The sequence below is a fragment of the Podarcis cretensis genome, assembly GCF_951804945.1.
Source record: "Podarcis cretensis genome assembly, chromosome: 10".
Classification (NCBI taxonomy): domain Eukaryota; kingdom Metazoa; phylum Chordata; class Lepidosauria; order Squamata; family Lacertidae; genus Podarcis; species Podarcis cretensis.
In genome coordinates, this window is record NC_137179.1 from 38,974,353 (window position 1) to 38,991,677 (window position 17,325).

The 17,325-nt window shown below is 42.6% G+C and overlaps 1 protein-coding gene across 4 annotated transcripts in view; it reads left to right on the forward strand.

Moving 5' to 3' along the window:
• Nucleotides 1–5,057: 5,057 nt before the first annotated feature.
• CEP290 (centrosomal protein 290) overlaps nucleotides 5,058–17,325 on the forward strand; it is a 49,418-nt gene continuing 37,150 nt past the window's right edge. Inside the window, exons 1-14 of one of the 4 annotated variants that reach the window (XM_079993435.1) lie at nucleotides 5,058–5,345; nucleotides 6,548–6,668; nucleotides 6,775–6,852; nucleotides 7,756–7,825; nucleotides 8,342–8,388; nucleotides 9,423–9,566; nucleotides 10,433–10,486; nucleotides 11,250–11,402; nucleotides 12,087–12,269; nucleotides 12,574–12,663; nucleotides 12,746–12,868; nucleotides 15,629–15,649; nucleotides 15,745–15,868; nucleotides 16,755–16,927. In XM_079993435.1, the coding sequence (XP_079849561.1) occupies nucleotides 6,567–6,668; nucleotides 6,775–6,852; nucleotides 7,756–7,825; nucleotides 8,342–8,388; nucleotides 9,423–9,566; nucleotides 10,433–10,486; nucleotides 11,250–11,402; nucleotides 12,087–12,269; nucleotides 12,574–12,663; nucleotides 12,746–12,868; nucleotides 15,629–15,649; nucleotides 15,745–15,868; nucleotides 16,755–16,927 (1,362 nt within the window). In that variant the 5' untranslated portion in view covers nucleotides 5,058–5,345; nucleotides 6,548–6,566. The remainder of the gene's footprint in view (nucleotides 5,346–6,547; nucleotides 6,669–6,774; nucleotides 6,853–7,755; nucleotides 7,826–8,341; nucleotides 8,389–9,422; nucleotides 9,567–10,432; nucleotides 10,487–11,249; nucleotides 11,403–12,086; nucleotides 12,270–12,573; nucleotides 12,664–12,745; nucleotides 12,869–15,628; nucleotides 15,650–15,744; nucleotides 15,869–16,754; nucleotides 16,928–17,325) is intronic. The other 3 variants (XM_079993434.1, XM_079993437.1, XM_079993436.1) reach the window with 3 other exon arrangements.

The window sequence follows — 17,325 nt, forward strand, 5'->3', positions numbered from 1 at the left end:
GAAGCCTCGAAGTAACGCGCTCCGTTACTTCCTGGTCGCCGTGGAGCGCAACCCGAATGCGCTCAACCTGAAGCGTATTTATCCCGAGGTATGACTGTATTTTTTTTAGTGAAAATATCATTGTTGCACCTTTTTTGGAAAGCACTTTGAGTTCTTTTCTATGATTAAGCGGTATATAAATTATATGAAATAAATAAGTAGCTGACAAGGTAATACTTCATCCCTAGGCATGTGCATGTACATGCACGCCCACAGGAAAGGTCTCTAGAGACACAGAATGTCATATTTCCCAGTGAATTTACCTTTAGCCTACTGTAGAGAACCTGGAACAGACAGGATTTCCCATGAGTCAAGGGAGCAAGGGAATCTTTTGTTTACATCTTCAGCATCTTCCCATCTTGCTAACTCAACTACAAATGATTTCACAATTCGTCTGAAATGAAGAGGGATTATGCAAGAGCAGGCAACTGGAATTATACCACTAGTCTTGCCCTTTTTTTAGGCCTCAAGGAGAATGTTTGCTACTGAAAATATTGTTTGCCTGCCTGCAAAGGTGAAGGAATTTTTGGGAGTCTCTCCTTCAGTAAAGGGTTTGATCACCAGTGCACAAAACTAATTGAAGACGTATGATCACTTAAAGAGTTGCTTGTTAAAACATCAGCTGGAATTTTTCTTTGTAGTGTCTGCAGATCTTGCATGTAGCCCAACAGGTGTTTCAAACACAGCATGTTGAGAAGATTGGAAAGAGACTTGCCAGGCCTGGACTGGCCCTTTGGACATTACAGAGACGGCCGTGCTTCAGTTCTTTCTAACATCCAAGGTAAGGATCTCCCCAAATGGAAGGGATATTGGCTATGAGAAATAAAATGTGTTCGGAAAAATGAGTCATGGGTCTGGCTCATCCCTCTGTAGATTCACTCGGACAGCTCATGAACCATGGATTACATTTCAAATGACAATGCTGAGCACCAATGCCCTATGGGAGAACAGAAGTGTCTGGAGATATTGTTGCACAAAAATAGATAGTATAACTAAGACATTGAATAGATAATATAGGGCAACTCAGGGATGTAAATCTTCCTGAATTCACTCACTGTGAACAGAAAGATGTGTACTACAAACTGTTTTGAGGAAGAAGCCTATTGTGCACTTGCCGTGTTAAAATGTGAATGGTGAAAAGTTGATTTCTTCAAAATGTGGTAGTCAGACTTTTGCCTGCAGCCCAACAACTGAAGCACAGAACTCCAACCTTGTTTCAGTTTCACTGATTACTTTGTTTCTAGGCTCCTTTCAAAGCAACAACTCGGCCCTTCAGTAGTTTTGGGACTACAACTCCCATCATCTCGAGCTAACAGGACCAGTGGTCAGGGATGATGGGAATTGTAGTCCCAAAACAGCTGGAGGGCCAATTTTGGCCATCACTGCTAAACAATCTTGAACCTTGCTACCTCAAGAAGGGTCTGTCCCAGAGCTGCTGTTCTTTATGCCAACATCTTGGGTGGTTATGTGAACAAGCATGAGAGACAAAGCCTTCTTGGCCGTAGTGCTTGGACTATGGAGTACCTTCCTGGTATCTTTTTATATGGAAACAAAACATGTTTTATATTAGAAGGTTTCAACTGTATAATTTCTGCTGCTGGTTCTTATTTTTGATTGTTGCTTTTTGACAGGATTGCTTTAAGTTTATACTTTGCATAAAGGCAAAAAACTGGAAGATGTAGAATGCTGACCTTTCTGATGGTAATCTGACAAATATAGGAAGATGAAGTGCGGAATTGTAATATGAATCCATTCTCCACACCTGGTTGCACATAGTTACCCAAATCCAGAGGATCACACACCTAGAAACATTTACAGTATGAGTTTGAACTGCTGGCAAACTTGTTTTCTCCTGCTCCAGAGGATAGGAACTGAACCAATGGCTTCAAGTTACAAGAAAGAAGATTCCAACTAAATATCAGGAAGAACTTTCTGACAGTTACAGCTGTTCAACAGTGGAACAGGCTCCCTTGGGAGCTCTCCTTCCTTGGAGGTTTTTAAGAAGAGACTGGATGGCCATTTGCCATGGATGCTTTAGTTGAGATTCCTGCATTGCAGGGGTTGGACTAGATGACCCTCAGGTTCTCTTCCAACTGTACAATTCTATGGTGCTTTCATTTTTAAAATTCAAACAAGCAACACAGGAAGTGACCTCATACTGAGTCAGTCCATTGGGTCCATCTTGCTCAGTACTGTCTACAGTGCACTACTGACAACTCCTTTCAAGGATTTCAGGCATGGGGCATTCCCAATCAAACCTTCTGCATGCAAAGCACTGCACTACAACCCTTCTCAAAAATCTTCAAAAGGAGTTTGTGACATGGTGTGGAAATCCATTGTTTGGAAGAGAAAAATTTAGAAGTCCCACAGGACAATTAGAAGTCTTTGGGCTCACACAGAGTAGACAGAATAGCTATTGGACTGGGGCTTGAATCACCACATCCAGTTATACGGTATATTAAAAGCATCTTTGTCGAACTGGAGTAGAGTCAATTACTACTTTTGCACCGACCATTTGGCATTCTACATTGCACTAATTGCTTTAAAATGTTTGTTTGTAAGGTATGCAAGCTTCTCTCCGAGCATAAAAAAGCAATAATACACTTATAAGAGAGCTATGATCTTTTTATTGGTTCTTAAAGAGAGTCTGGGAAGTGACAACTGATAATATTAAGAATATTCACATGTAACAGATTATTCCTTGTCAGGCTTATGCTAACAAAAAAGGAGACATGAATAATGAAAGAAGACAATTAGAATGCCTTTGGTTCAGTATTGTTGAGCATCCCAATTACTGGACTGTTCTTTACTCAAGCTGCTCAAGGCTGCTTATGATAAGAGGTCAAATAAAACAAAGCAACATTGCAGATGGGGATAAGCAGTCAGAACCACATTTTGCCTTAAAGTTTCAAGCTCCGCCGCCCCCGCCCAGCTCATAGTCTGTAAATTGTGAATAGATACAGTATAGATACAGTCACCAACAAACATTAAAGGTAAAGGTAAAGGTATCCCTGCCCATACGGGCCAGTCTTGACAGACTCTGGGGTTGTGCGCCCATCTCACTTAAGAGGCCAGGGGCCAGCGCTGTCCGGAGACACTTCCGGGTCACGTGGCCAGCGTGACATCGCTGCTCTGGCGAGCCAGAGCCGCACACGGAAATGCCGTTTACCTTCCCGCTGGTAAGCGGTCCCTATTTATCTACTTGCACCCGGAGGTGCTTTCGAACTGCTAGGTTGGCAGGCGCTGGGACCGAGCAGCGGGAGCGCACCCCGCCGCAGGGATTCGAACCGCCGACCTTTCGATCGGCAAGTCCTAGGCGCTGAGGCTTTAACCCACAGCGCCACCTGCTAATAAATTATCTATGCAGAACGAAAGTGATACCCAAGTTTATATATAATTACTGTGTGTGTGCTCGGGTATATATTTCCTCTACCCTCTTCCTGTTCCAAAATGAGTTTTGTTGCAGCCTGATCTCCAAAGCATTCCTTAACAAATGTTATAGCATGTAGAATACTGTATCAACAAAACGTAACAGCAGTCACTTTACTCTGCATTGCTACTATCTACCTGATGAAATCAGCATCATAATGAAAAACGCCACACGTTATTTGGAAGGTTTGCTCATAACTTGTTACATAGTAACTGGAATCGCCACAGTATAAATACGTACAGAGAAAGTAAGAGAAAGTAGCGCTTAAGCACAGTGTAACCAATCGTATCACTCAGTTGGAACTAATGTGCGGCCATTTAACTTCGCTGCGGCTTCAGGGTGCAATCCTAAACTCGCTTACTTCCGGAGTAGATCCTATGGAATGCACAAACACTTGCTTCCGAGTAAAGATGCACGGGATTGTGCTGGGCCTACGGTGCACTAAGAAGTTGGGAAACACTTAGGTTTTCCCATGGGGCATGTGCAACTATTTCGTTGCAGCCACTATTTTCTACACAGAGAGCACTTTCCTCTCTGCCCCGCCCCCCATATGCACGAAGAAATCCACGACTTAACTTGGGGGTCTTTACAAGCGTCACGTGTGAACACGCACGCTATACACTGCAAGCCTTTCCTTCGGACGACCATATCTTAGCAGCACATCTCCCACCTTAAGGGAGACCGCGAGCTGCTGAATTGCACGCGAGGTCCAGCGCGCAATTCCAAAAGCAAAGGCGATTCATTCCTACATCGGGTTGAATCCTGTACCTGGCATGGAAGCTGCAGCGCTCTCCTCGAGAGTCGCACCGGGCAGAGCCAGGCACCCCCGCCTCTTCCCCTCCGTCCCTCTCCCGTCCCCGTCGCGTGGGGGCCAAAGAGCCAGCCGCTTTCTTCTCTCAGAACCGCGGCCCGAGACTCTCCCCGCAGCTCTTAGCTGCGCGCGATCCTGTACCTGGGTCCGCCTGCAATGCACACGCTCTCCGCCATGTCTCGCTCCGCTGGTGCTTCAGCCGCACCTCCCTGGGAAAACCGAACCCGGGGCGAGCGATCGGAGCCTCCCTCCCGAAAGTGCGCACGCGCGGAAACTTCTCCCTGTCACCCACGGAGCTCGGCAAAGGATGCTGGGAAGCCCGACTCCCTCCCCCGGCATTCCAAGCGGCGGATACTCCGCCGACTTCTGCCTCTTGGACGGCGCGGAGCAGCCTGGGATATGTAGTCCTCTCCGTGGCTCCCGCCCTTTAGCATAAGATTCCTTCGGCGGTATCTTTTCCCTGCTGAAGGCCGCGGCATGCCGTGAACAAGCACGCAGGCACGCTCATTCGGGAAAGCGCGCTTGCCCCTTGTTCAGTGGGGAGTCAGCCTCAGCGCGCGCCACACCGCGGCTGTTCCCTTTCGGTCTGTTCACCCCAAGGCATGCCGGGACTTGTGGTCTTCGGCTGGGGCATGATGGGGGTTGTAGTCCCGCGGGAGTTTTGACTCGGCTCTCGCTCCAGTTAAGAAGATCCGGGTTCTTCCGGCTGAGGGCGAGCAGTGTTTGAGGGCGTCGCCTAGCAGCAGCGGCCTGCTCCGCCTCCTCAGTGAACGAATTGAGGAAACCAGCGAGCCAGAAGGAGGGAGGGATGTTTTCGTGAACAAATAAACGCGGATTAACGTCGCCTGCACCTGGCGGGCGAGGCGGGGCTCCGGAAGGGGGACTAGCGGCCACTAGGCTGCACTCCTCGCTGACCGTTTGGCTCCGAGAGCGGAGAGGCGTTTCCTTGCCTGGGGAAACAAATGGCTGCAATCCTCGACCCGCTTCCTCTGGAGTAAACCTACTGGCTCACTGCGAAGCGCGCAGGAGAGGTTGCGTGGAGCCTCCGCATCCTAGGTATCCGGGGTAAAAAGGCTCATAGCTTCGCTTCCTTTCCCAGCTGACCCACTTCGGAGGGTCTAGAGGCGCTTTCGAGAGGTTTATGGCGGAGGCCTGTGTGTGTGTGCGCGCGTGCGTGTTTAAACTCCTTTTAGAGAGTCTTGTAGTAGACATTGAAAGACCAGCCAATCTGTTAATCTTTTCTCCCCCCGTGAACTATAGGTTCAATTATATACCTCTATATAGCTATATACCTATAACTATATACCTCTATATACCTCAGCTATATACCCCCCCCCCGTGAACTATAGGTACAGCTATATACCTCTATAGGTTTAAGGTGTACTCGCTTGAAAGTGTGCGCGCTTCATGACCATAGGGGTTGTGGACTTGAGCCCACTGCATCAGGTAAGGACATAAAAAACGAGCCATGCTCACCTGGCCCCACATCCTGTTCTTACAGGGGATAAACAGGTGTTTGTGGGAATCTGGTAAGCAGTATCCTTGGCGCAAGATAGTCCTCTGCCCTCCTGTGGTTCCCAGCAATTGGTTCTAATGCTGTAGCAGCAGAGTAGAGTAACATATCCTGACTGGTAACCATGAATGGTTTTCTCCATGAATTTGTCCAGTGTTCTTTTAAAGCCATCCAAGCTGGTAGCCATCACCGGTCTCCTGTGGGAGCAAGTTTGATTGTTTACAATGTTATCCTCACTTGACGGATATGCTACGTTGGATGAGGGATGGAAGTGGCATGTGGAAACCTCACAACTACTGTATGAAAAACAAAAGGCACCGTCTGTACTTTAGGGTTTTCTTAGCAGCGACTATAAAGTTGTGGGATTCAATCCCATGTGAGATCAACAAAGCCATGCACATATACGATTAGAGTTGTCCTTTCCCTCTCTTGTATGACACGAGTAGCTCAGGAGGGCTCCTCCTATAAGTGATGGCCCCTCCTGAACTACTCCTGGTACAATTAGAGATGTTAAAAATGGAAGTGATGCTGAAGCACTTGAGCGCACAAGCAAGAATGTTTTGATTCTAATAATGACCTGTTTTGTGTTTCTGTTTACATCATGAACATAATGTCTAGTAAACTTTTGCTTCCTTTGTAAATATCTTTGTAAATGTCTTTTGCTTCCTTTATAAATATCTTTGTAAAGGGAATGACTACCTTTGTGGATTTTTTCATGTCTTCTCAAAATACCTTTCCGTTTCTTTTTGTTCAGAGATAAATGAACATTCAAGATGGCACCCATTTTAGAATGGAAGAAGGTTATGAGAGTAGATCCTGATTCTTTACCTCGTCAGGAGGAGCTAGCAGATACTTTGCTGGAGATGTTGGCTAAGGTAATTTGAACAGTGAATTGAGCATTTTATGCAAAGAAACTAAATGGATATAATGCTTAATATTAAACTGTTTAATAGTAATAAAGTATTTTGCTTTTATCTTTAGGTTGATGGAAGCGATCTGAAGGATGAGAACCCTGAACGTTTAATTCAGCTTTTTAAAATTTCTCAGTCACTAATGAGGGTCAGTACTGGTGCGTCCTAATTACTTCTAAGAAGCAAATTGTGCATGAGCATGAGCTTTCCATTCCAGGCTAGGCAGCAATGCAGAGTCTATTTCCTCCATCCTAGGGCAAACTCTCTGCTTGTAGCCTTTCCCCTCCAGCCAAGTCAGCAGGTGCCCTCAACAGTAGTAAGTGCAGTTGTTCCTGTCAGGAGTGTGGCAAAAGTCCATCTTGTTGTGGAAAGTCAGTCTTTTTCACTTAATCTATGATGGAAGTTCTGATGTTTGTGTCACAGGGTAATTACTGTTTTTTTACAGGGATAAATTAGAAAAATGTGACAGAAATGCTTTTTCATAGTTAATGCAGTAGTGCAACCCTCTTGAATGCTAGTGACAGTGCCCTGAGTAATTTGAGTTTTGTCCTCCTGGTCTATAGGAAGGTGTACACCCGTTGAAAGATTCCCAGTCCTTAGTCTGAATAACCCTGTTAGGAAACAGTCTAATTTCCCTGGAGTTCTTCTTCTGGGTCATAAAGTTTTGTACCCAATTCCTATTGCAAGTGTGAAAATGAGAAAGTTTCTTGGTTTCTGATGCATAGTATAGAGGTTGCTTTTTTTTTTTTTTTTTTTTTAGCTAAGGGCTGCATGGATCCATTCCCAACCCCCCAGGAGTTGAAAAGTGGGCATGGTCATTTTTCAAAAGGGCACATTTGGAAATAGCTGGATGAATCGCTCCCTGTTGCTTGCTTTATAGGATCTGCTGAAATTTGTAACGGGTGTATTCCTCCAGACTAAAACCTCTGCTTGCTTATATTGTGTTTATCTGTGTGTAGTAACATGCATCTTATTTTAGTCTACATAATCTTGTAGCTTCATATGTAATTATTTGTTCTGGGCACTTGTCTTACTCCTATATTTGTTGTAGATGAAAAATCAAGAAGTAGAACTGGCATTGGAAGAAGTTGAGAAAGCTGGGGAGGAGCAAGCCAAATTTGGTAGCATCAGTTTTTGTGGATAAGTAACACACACTTAAATGTATACTTGTATATTTCCAATTTTCAGCAGGGTCAGTAGATGATGATGGAAACTTCCATTAGAAGTTAAAGCATATTTAAGTTCCTGAGTTCAGTGTCTTGAACTTTATTATGCCTGGCTCCTCTGATTCATCCTGTCCCCATTTTTTCTTTTCAGCTCATTTCCTATTTTTGTATTCTTTCTGTGAAGTATAAGATACACTAGTCATTTATATGATTTATATTGACAGTCCATCAACATGTGATTCGCAATTTCTCCTCTATTGCTTGTTTTATTGTTTTCAAAACTGTAAAGAGTATTTTTTTTTTTTACAAAAAGTATCGTAATATAGCTTCAATTTTGTTGTTACTAACATTTGATTCAAATAAGTCACTCATTGTAATGTTAGCAGAGGTTGCCACCAAGCTTATTGTAGATTTCATTTGGAGGCTTATGGAAATATATTTTGGTAATTTTGTGTGTCTTTATTCTAACAGAAAATCAGTTAAAAACTAAAGTGATGAAATTGGAAAAGGAGTTAGAGGTATGTCAAAATGTAAAGTTGCATTTAATACTATTTATTTTGTTCTTGGTGGTACTAGTTGATGTATTGCATTTTTAAGTTATTCTTTTTTATGGGCATTGGGAAAGCAATCCTAACGAGAGGCGGGGCAGTGGTGGAGTGGAACAGCAAGTCCACCAATACATTCCAAGTCCTGCTAGCTCGTTCAGGCCAAGGCAGAAGAAGTGGGAAAGAACATACTTTCTGCTGTGCCAGCTTGAGTCTGGCACTCTTGATGGGTTCAATAATTGACACCTTTACGAGACCCAAACCCCACTGTGGAACATCCCAGCTTCATACTGGCAAGAACTTCTGGTGATAGCTTTCCATGTGCCTGAGGAAAGTTTAGCTTTCTTTCTGTGCAGTCTCCCCCTGGAGGATGGAAACTACATATAATCCTAATCCCTTCCAATCGTAAACATTGGAGGGGAGAATAGGATTGTGTTTCTAGTCTTTATTTTTAACATTTTATTTTATTTGATTAAACATAAACAGAACATTTGGGGACATAACTATAAATTGTAAAGTTAGATACTTTTAAACGCTGTCCTGCAATTTCAAAGGGCAAATGAAATAAGCAGGACTTGAATTTGCTTAACTGTAGGAAGGTCAGACCCTTATTGGTCAAAATCACAGCTATATTGATCACAGGTTTCATCTGTAGCATAGAATGTAGCAAAGGCAAGTTTCTACTGCACGCTATAACAAAATCACTTTTAGATTTTCCTTTATATAGTGGGAATGTAAAACAGCTAAAAATATATAATTGTGCATAGTTAGTCCTTTAAGACATACCTTTATTTTAAACCATTTGAATTTTTGAAGCTGAAATACCCTGCAGTACAAATGCTAGATTAAAGTCAGGTATAACCTGACTTTTCCCAACTTGTGCAGAATGAATGAATGCAAAATGTTTGTGTGTGTGTTGAAATTTTGATTAAAACAGTTCTGTACTGTCCTGCTTACCTTAACTGGAAACACATTCATAGCTTGTTATATTTTAATGGTGTTTTAAGGCAGCACATCGATCTACTGGTGGTCGTGATACTCGCTTTTTGCGTGATGAGATCCGTCAGCTGGAAAGGCAGATGGAACAAAAAGACAGAGAGTTGGCAGATATGGAGAAGGAGCTGGAGAAAGAAAAGAAAGTCAATGAACAGGTATGCAGTATTTTAAGTAGACATCTGTAAAACTCTGGAAAATAATATAAAATTGAAGACTTGTATTGAATAATAGCAATAGAAATGGAAAAAAGTTAATGATGTATGCATTTGCACGAAACAGAGGTTGTGTATACACTATGAGACCGGGAAATAAGAAATATACAGTGGTACCTCAGGTTAAGTACTTAATTCATTCCGGAGGTCTGTTCTTAACGCCAAACTGTTCTTAAACTGAAGCACCACTTTAGCTAATGGGGCCTCCTGCTGCCGCGCCACCGGAGCACGGTTTCTGTTCTCATTCAAAGTTCTTAACCCAAGGTACTATTTCTGGGTTAGCAGAGTCTGCAACCTGAAGCGTATGTATCCCGAGGTACCACTGTAATGCAGTGCAGTCTTGTACAGTTTTAAGAGGAGCAAAGGGATGAAATATTTTGTTCTCTTCAATCCCCTGCCCCTCCCCAGTGGCAGCAGTACAGAGGGATCTTGGGATTGGAGCAAGCTGTGAGGGGAGAGGGATTGGCAATATGGTGGAGGTGGGTTAGCAGGTAGGCTGAGATCGGCTGAATTTGTTTAAGGAGCTGTGAGGGGATGTGGGCTTTGGGTGAGTTGTAAAGGAAGTGGACTGGCAATAGCTTTGAAGGGTTTGTTGGGGTAGTTGGTAGGAAGGGTTGATGAGAAATGCGAGCAGGAGCTGTCCTCCCCCTGTGTGTGTTTGTGTGTATCTATTTACCTACCTACCTATCTATGCATATATAATACAATATTTACTATTCATGTACTCCAGGAGTGTTGATACTTCTGGAAAATATGCCTTCGTTTTGTACTTGATACATTTTCCTAGCTAACTAATTTTGTTGTTTTAGCTTGCTCTTCGGAATGAGGATGCAGAAAATGAAAACAGCAAGTTGAGAAGGGAGGTTAGTGAAGAACTTTGGAATCAATGTTTGATTGACCTTTCCTCCCATGCATGCAGCTCTCCCTCCCTCCTCTGGTTTAAAATAGTATTTTAAATAATTTAGAGTGAGACTCTGTTGTAGGGCGGCAAGGACTTGTGTTACTAAGGAGTATTTTCTGTTTCATAGGTGTTCTTTATAACCTGCTTGTTTTCTTTGTCTTACTGTCACAACTGTTTTATCAGGCACTGTACTTCTAACCTGCTGTCTGTCTATCATTTCTTACCTCTGGCTTGTATCCAAGTCCTAAATATATTTTTTAAATTTAGGCCCATTAATTTGGAATGATTTAAATCACTGTGATGGGTGAATTCTGATGCAAGGAGAAAGGAAGTCCTCACCTTCTTGCACAAAGACCTCTCACTTTAACTTATTAGCCACTGCCAACATAAATTTCATAGCATTACGCTGTTAATGTGCTTTTTTGATGTTTCCTGGCCAATTATGAACAGCTCTCTTCTTTTTACTTTTAAGCTTTCCTAAGTTATATGTTAATTAGCCTTGATTTTCTTTCTTATTCTACTCTATTTCCTTTGAAGAAAAAGCGAAGAAAAAAGAGGGTGAGTATTCAGCTTAATAGTTTGTAGGATTATTGGATATATTTGTGTGCGATATTGTAGTTTGTTTCAGATACTGTAGATCACACATTGACTTGTGGCATTTGTTTGCACACTTCAAATGCTTGATTTGTATAATTTTCCCAATTCCTCCTGTTTGTCTTATGCAGAATGAACAACTTCGTCAGGATGTAATTGACTATCAGAGACAGATAGATACACAAAAAGAAACCCTTCTTTCACGAAGAGGAGAAGAATCAGATTATAGGTCACAGTTATCAAAAAAGAACTTTGAGCTTGTCCAGTATCTAGATGAAATTCAGGTAAACTTAAAGGGGTTGCCCTTGTCTTGTCTTTATTTTCAGAATTTTGAATCTAATATAAATCTTCGGACTGTATCATTCTATCTAGTGGACTTTTGGAGTCTTTCTTGTGCCAAGGATACTTAGTTAGGAATTTGGGTTATTGTGATGAGTACTTCACCTTTCAATAACTAGAGAAATTTGTTACAGTGGTGTTTTAATTTATTTTTATCCTGCTTTTCTACAATAATGACCAAAACAGCATATAAGTATCAGCGTATTAAAAATTATTCAAATTGTTTTTTGCTGTATATTGATACAATCAGCAGCACGAAAATAGCAGAAGAATTTAAAACATCAGCATTCAGTGAATTTTGTATCTTCTGCTGATATGAAGATGGCATAGCTCCAATTTTTCTAGATGAACATTAATATGACACTTAGGATATGGCTCTTAAGATCTCTTGATTATTAATGTTGCAGATGGCTTTGTTTTAGACTTTGGGGCTAAGAAGTAAGTGAGTAATATATTTCAGTGGATTCAGCAGTGGTTGTCAGTTGTGGTGGTCTTGTGGTAAAAATTAATCCTACTTTACTTGGATCCAGCGTTGGCTCTATCAGTCCATTTTGGAGTTTGCCAGAGCTGGCTTTTTTCAATTTTGAAATGGGTTTCTCATTATAAATATTTTACTTTTAAATTCATAGAGTTTGACTGAAGCTAATGAAAAATTAGAGGCTCAGAATCAGGAAATGAGGAAGAATCTAGAAGAATCGGTGCAAGAAATGGAAAAGATGACTGATGAGTACAATAAAATGAAGCTTATCGTGCAGCAATCTGACATTGTTGTGGACCAACTAAAAAAGGAAAAGGAACAGTATAAGTTTCAGGTAAAATGTAACCTACCTTCTTTCCAGAAGCAGATTAGTAAAGATACTGTACAACTATAAAAGACCTTAAAATTGGAATACAATGGACCAAAACAGAAAGATCAAATCAGAAAGATGACACATCCTGCGTGACCACTGAGTGATGACAAATTGATCATTAAATAAGTATTTGATCCAGTAAGCAAATAGAGTAAAAACTGGATTACCATTGATTCCCTTTGTTAATGCATCTGGAGTAATACACTCATAGCTTGTATTTTCATACGTCATATTTCATGCATCATATATCGATGGTATCTTACAGGTGCATGAGTTAATGGAGCAACTTAAAGCAAAGAATGAAGAAGATGACCCTCTCATGGCAGCTGTGAATGAAAAAGTGGAAGAATGGAAGGTATTGCATATTTTATTTCAGCTACCTTTTAAGATTTATGTTTTGTTGAAGATTTTCCACCTTACCATATTCTGCTTTGCAGGGAATCTTGGCTTCTAAAGATGAAGAAATCATTGAGTATCAGCAAATGTTGTTAACTCTGAGAGAGAAACTGAAAATGGCCCACCTTGATGCTGACAAGAGCAGCGTTATGGCCCTCCAGCAGGTAGTTTTCTGTCCAGTAAGAAGAAACCAAACAAATATTTGTGTTAAACAAACATTAGAAATCTATGCATGAGTATAGAGTACTGCACAATGAACAGAAGTTTACTTTATGTCTCTGTTTTAGAGTGGCGATATTACAGATTTTACCATCAATATATGTGCTTTCAGTGTACAATGTATTATGTAATCTTAATCTTAATGATACTAACTAATAATAATTTTATTATTTTTACCCTGCCCATCTGGCTGGCTCACAGCACATCTCAGAACATACTAAAACATCAAACATTAAAAACTTCCCAATTCATGGCTACCGTATTTTTCGTCCCATAGGACGCTCCGTTCCATAGGACGCACCTAGTTTTTTGGGGGGGAAATAAAGGAAAATTTTTTTCCCTTTATTTCCCCCCCCCCCCCAAAAGCAGGTCGGGGAAACCGAACCAGGTCGAGGAACGGCGCTGCGTCTCCCTGTTGTCCCCCGAGCTTGTGGGGCTGGCCGATGTCTGCCTCAGGCGGCAGGCTGCTATCCGCAGCGTGGGGAACCCTGCGGGGAACTCCTGCAGGGCTCCCCACGCTGCGGATGTCTGCCCGGTGCGCGGGGTGCTCTGCTTCAGGGCGCCCCGCCTACCGGGCAGCAGGCTGCTATCCGCAGCGTGGGGAGCCCTGCGGAGAACTCCCGCAGGGCTGCCTAGGCTGCGGATGTGTTCCCGAAGCGCTGGGCGCTCTGCTTTCAGGGCGCCCGACGCTCCAGGAAGCAGGCTGCTATCCGCAGCCTAGACATCCCTGCGGGACCTCCTGCAGGGCTGCCTAGGCTGCGGATGTGTTCCCGAAGCTCCAGGTGCTCTGCTTTCAGAGCGTCCGGCGTTCCGGGAAGCAGGCTACTATCCACAGCCTAGACAGCCCTGTGGGAACTCCCGCAGGGCTGCCTAGGCTGCGGATGTCTTCCTGAAGCCTGGAGAGCGAGAGGGGTCGGTGCGCACCGACCCCTCTCGCTCTCCAAGCTTCAGCGAAAGCCTGCATTCGCCCCATAGGACGCACCCAGATTTCCCCTTCGTTTTTGGAGGGGAAAAAGTATGTCCTATAGGGCGAAAAATACGGTACCTTTATATGTTTTCTAAAAGTCATATAGTTGTTCATTTTCTTGCCATATGAAGAGAGGGTGTTCCACAGGAAGGGTGCCACTAACAAGAAGGCTCACTCTCTGGTTCCCTGTAACCTCGCTTCTTGCAGTGAGGGAGCCAGCAGAAGACGCTCAGAGGAAGACCTCAGTGTCTGGGCTCAACAATGGGGGTGGAGACGCTCCTTCAGGTATACTGGGCCGAGGCCGTTCAGGGCTTTAAAGGTCAGCACCAACACTTTGAATTGTGCTCAGAAACGTACTGGGAGCCAATGTAGGCCTTTCAGGACCAGTGTTATATGATCCCGGTGGCCAGTCCCAGTCACCAGTATAGCGGCCGCATTCTGGATTAGTTGTAGTTTCTGGGTCACCTTAAAAAGTAGTCCCTCATAGAATGCTTTGCAGTAGTCCAAGTGGGAGATAGTCTGCAGGTAGGTAGGGTCTCAGCCTGCATACCAGGTGGAGCCGGTAGACAGCTGCCCTGGACACAGAATTGACCTGTGCCTCCATGGACAGCTGTGAGTCCAAAATGACTCCCAGGCTGTGTACCAGGTCCTTCAGGGGCACAGTTACCCCATTCAGGGCCAGGGAGTCCTCTACACCTGCCTGTCCTTCCGAAACAGTACTTCTGTCGCCGGGATTCAACCTCAATCTGTTAGCCACCAACCATCCTCCAACCACCACTAGACACTCACACAGGACCTTCACCTGGTTCCTACTTATAGAGTAGGTTCACTGGTTCACCGTCACTGGTTCCTACTTATGAAATATGAAACCTAAGTTTCATTTGGAGGGGAAATCTGATGACTTCTCCATGTGTTAGGATTTTAATAGGTGTTGTAGACCAAGAATGTGTATCTGTTAAAACAGTGCTTCATTTTCTAATGAGCTGCATGTATTAAAACTTACTATAAACTCAGCTGAAACATCTATATATCCTTTCCAGCATGAACTATACCTTCTTTCACATGCTTACATTTTATTATGTTATAATCTTATATTATACCCAACTATGTCACACACTGAATAGACACACTGAAACCAAGGAATTTAAACTAACCTGAGATTATTGATTTCAATGGATCCACTCCGAGTATAACTTATGGTCTTCAGACACTAAACATTTAGCTCTGAAGTTGAGGGTCACTATTCATCAGTGGGGCTGTGGCCCTATTTGAAAGCATGCCAACTTCTTTGCCTGTTCTGCCTGTGGGGCCTTCAACAATGAACAGCAACCTCTGGGTTACCTTTTGCTTGTACTTTCTCCAAAAGCACAGAGTGAGGGGGGTGGTAGCACTTCTCCCCCAAAAATCTGTGGACCCCTGGAAAATTCTTATGCTGTAATTTTAATTTGGAAACTTCACATGCATGTACTGTGTACCCATAGTAACTAACATGTGGCTCTTTGGCATATGTTACCCTAGTGTAAATTATGAAAAAAACTGTTGTATGCAGTTAAAATGTTAGTTCTGTTTTCATATAACAGTATAAGGTAAGTAATATCTGTCTGGACCAAAGTACAAATTAAATTGAGTTTAGCTTTAAAAAAGTTCCTCGTTTTTATGATGATGCAGGATGTGCATTTTATTTTTACCTCTCTGCTTTTATTTTTGCTGCTTTTGCCTTTCCTTGTCGTTCTTCTAGATAATATCAGAACTCTATGTTGTAAGTACTTTTGTTTTTCTTTTAACATTGATCTTTTGTTTGTTAATGGCTTACTATCAGTGCTATTAATTAGGTACCAAATTATATTTTTTCAGGGTGTTCAAGAAAGAGACAGTCAGATCAAACTGCTCACGGAACAGGTTGAACAGTATACGAAAGAGATGGAAAAGAATACAGTGCTTATTGAGGACATGAAAAGAGAACTTCAAAAAGAAAAAAGTAACTTGTTTATGTGTTTTGTGTAACTTTAGCCATATGTTTTGATTGGATTTGAAACTGATTTTATAACCTGGTTAAGACTAAAGTTTGGTTAGTGTTAACCATGATTCTTGTCTGTGCTGAACCCATTTATCGTGACTAATACTGTGGATTTTGTGCATGAGACAAGAAAGTACATATTCTTGTGGACCACTACTGAGTGGGAGCATTATGTCTGCATGGCCTCATAATGATACGTTTCAACCAGTTGGAGGGCCACATGCAGAGGCCAGTCCTCTGTAGGCCACTTCCACAAGTGGGCCAAACCACCCACCAGTCAATCACCTGAGTTAATATGACGTCAGGTGATTAAAACTTCAAGCCATGGCTGTGAAGGAGGATTCTTCCTTTCCTAGTAGATGAAGCTTTCCCCATGTCTGCATCAGAAGACGTTAGGTATGGGAGAGGTATTCCAAATGTCCTGCTGGATCTAATTAAGCCCAGAGGTTCCCCACCAATGGCCTGAACCTTTTATGGATATTTCATTTCCTGTTGTATGTCTTATGGTGCATTTATGAATATAAACCATTCTTCCTGAGGTCTCACACATTCCACAGGCAGGTTTGTCCTTATAACTGTAGATGTTTGACCTTCCTTTGGAGAAAACCTCACCCAGTTCTGGTCCTGCTTATTGCATGGAAGCAAGTTCTTACAGAGCTCCTGCTTTTTGTATGCAAGACTGAATATTTAATGCTCTCCCCTTCCTGAATTAGATATATATGATGGGAAGGAGGTTTGATTAATTGTTACTCGCTATGAGTTTCTCTCTTAATTTGAATTCACTGTCAGTATGTCTTCCAGTTAGTTTCTCACCAACTTTCTATGAACATCTGTTGTATCTTTTTAGGTCTGTCATCTTCTGCTCAACAGGGCCATATTGGGGTCATCCAAGAGAAATTACATATGTTGGAACAGAAAACCAAAGAAGCTGAAATGGTAGCAGAACTTGCAGAAGCTGATGCAAGGGAGAAGGACAAAGAACTTATTGACACTCTGAAACGAATGAGAGATTATGAATCGGTATGTAGTTTGATTTGACACAATACTCTAAAAGGGTATGGGGAAGACAAATAGCAAATTTGTTAAATGGGTCACACATAATTTTAAATAATATGTCCCTGAGGTGATGAAAGAATCTGTCCTGGAGTCCTTTTCTTTATTTATAATTTCGGTCCATGCCAGATCTGCCCCTTCCCTTGAATATATTAAATTAGCCAAAGTTGTTAGACCATTAATAGGTTGGTGTCTTGTGATCATGATAGCAGAACCACAGAAAAGATGAAAATTCATTAAGTTTAATTATGCATATATATATATATCAAGCCAGTGGCCCATCTAGTCCAGCCTCCTGTTCTCATGGAGCCAACCAGATGCCTGTGGGAAGCTTGTAAGCTGCAGCCCTCTTCCCTCTTGTGGTT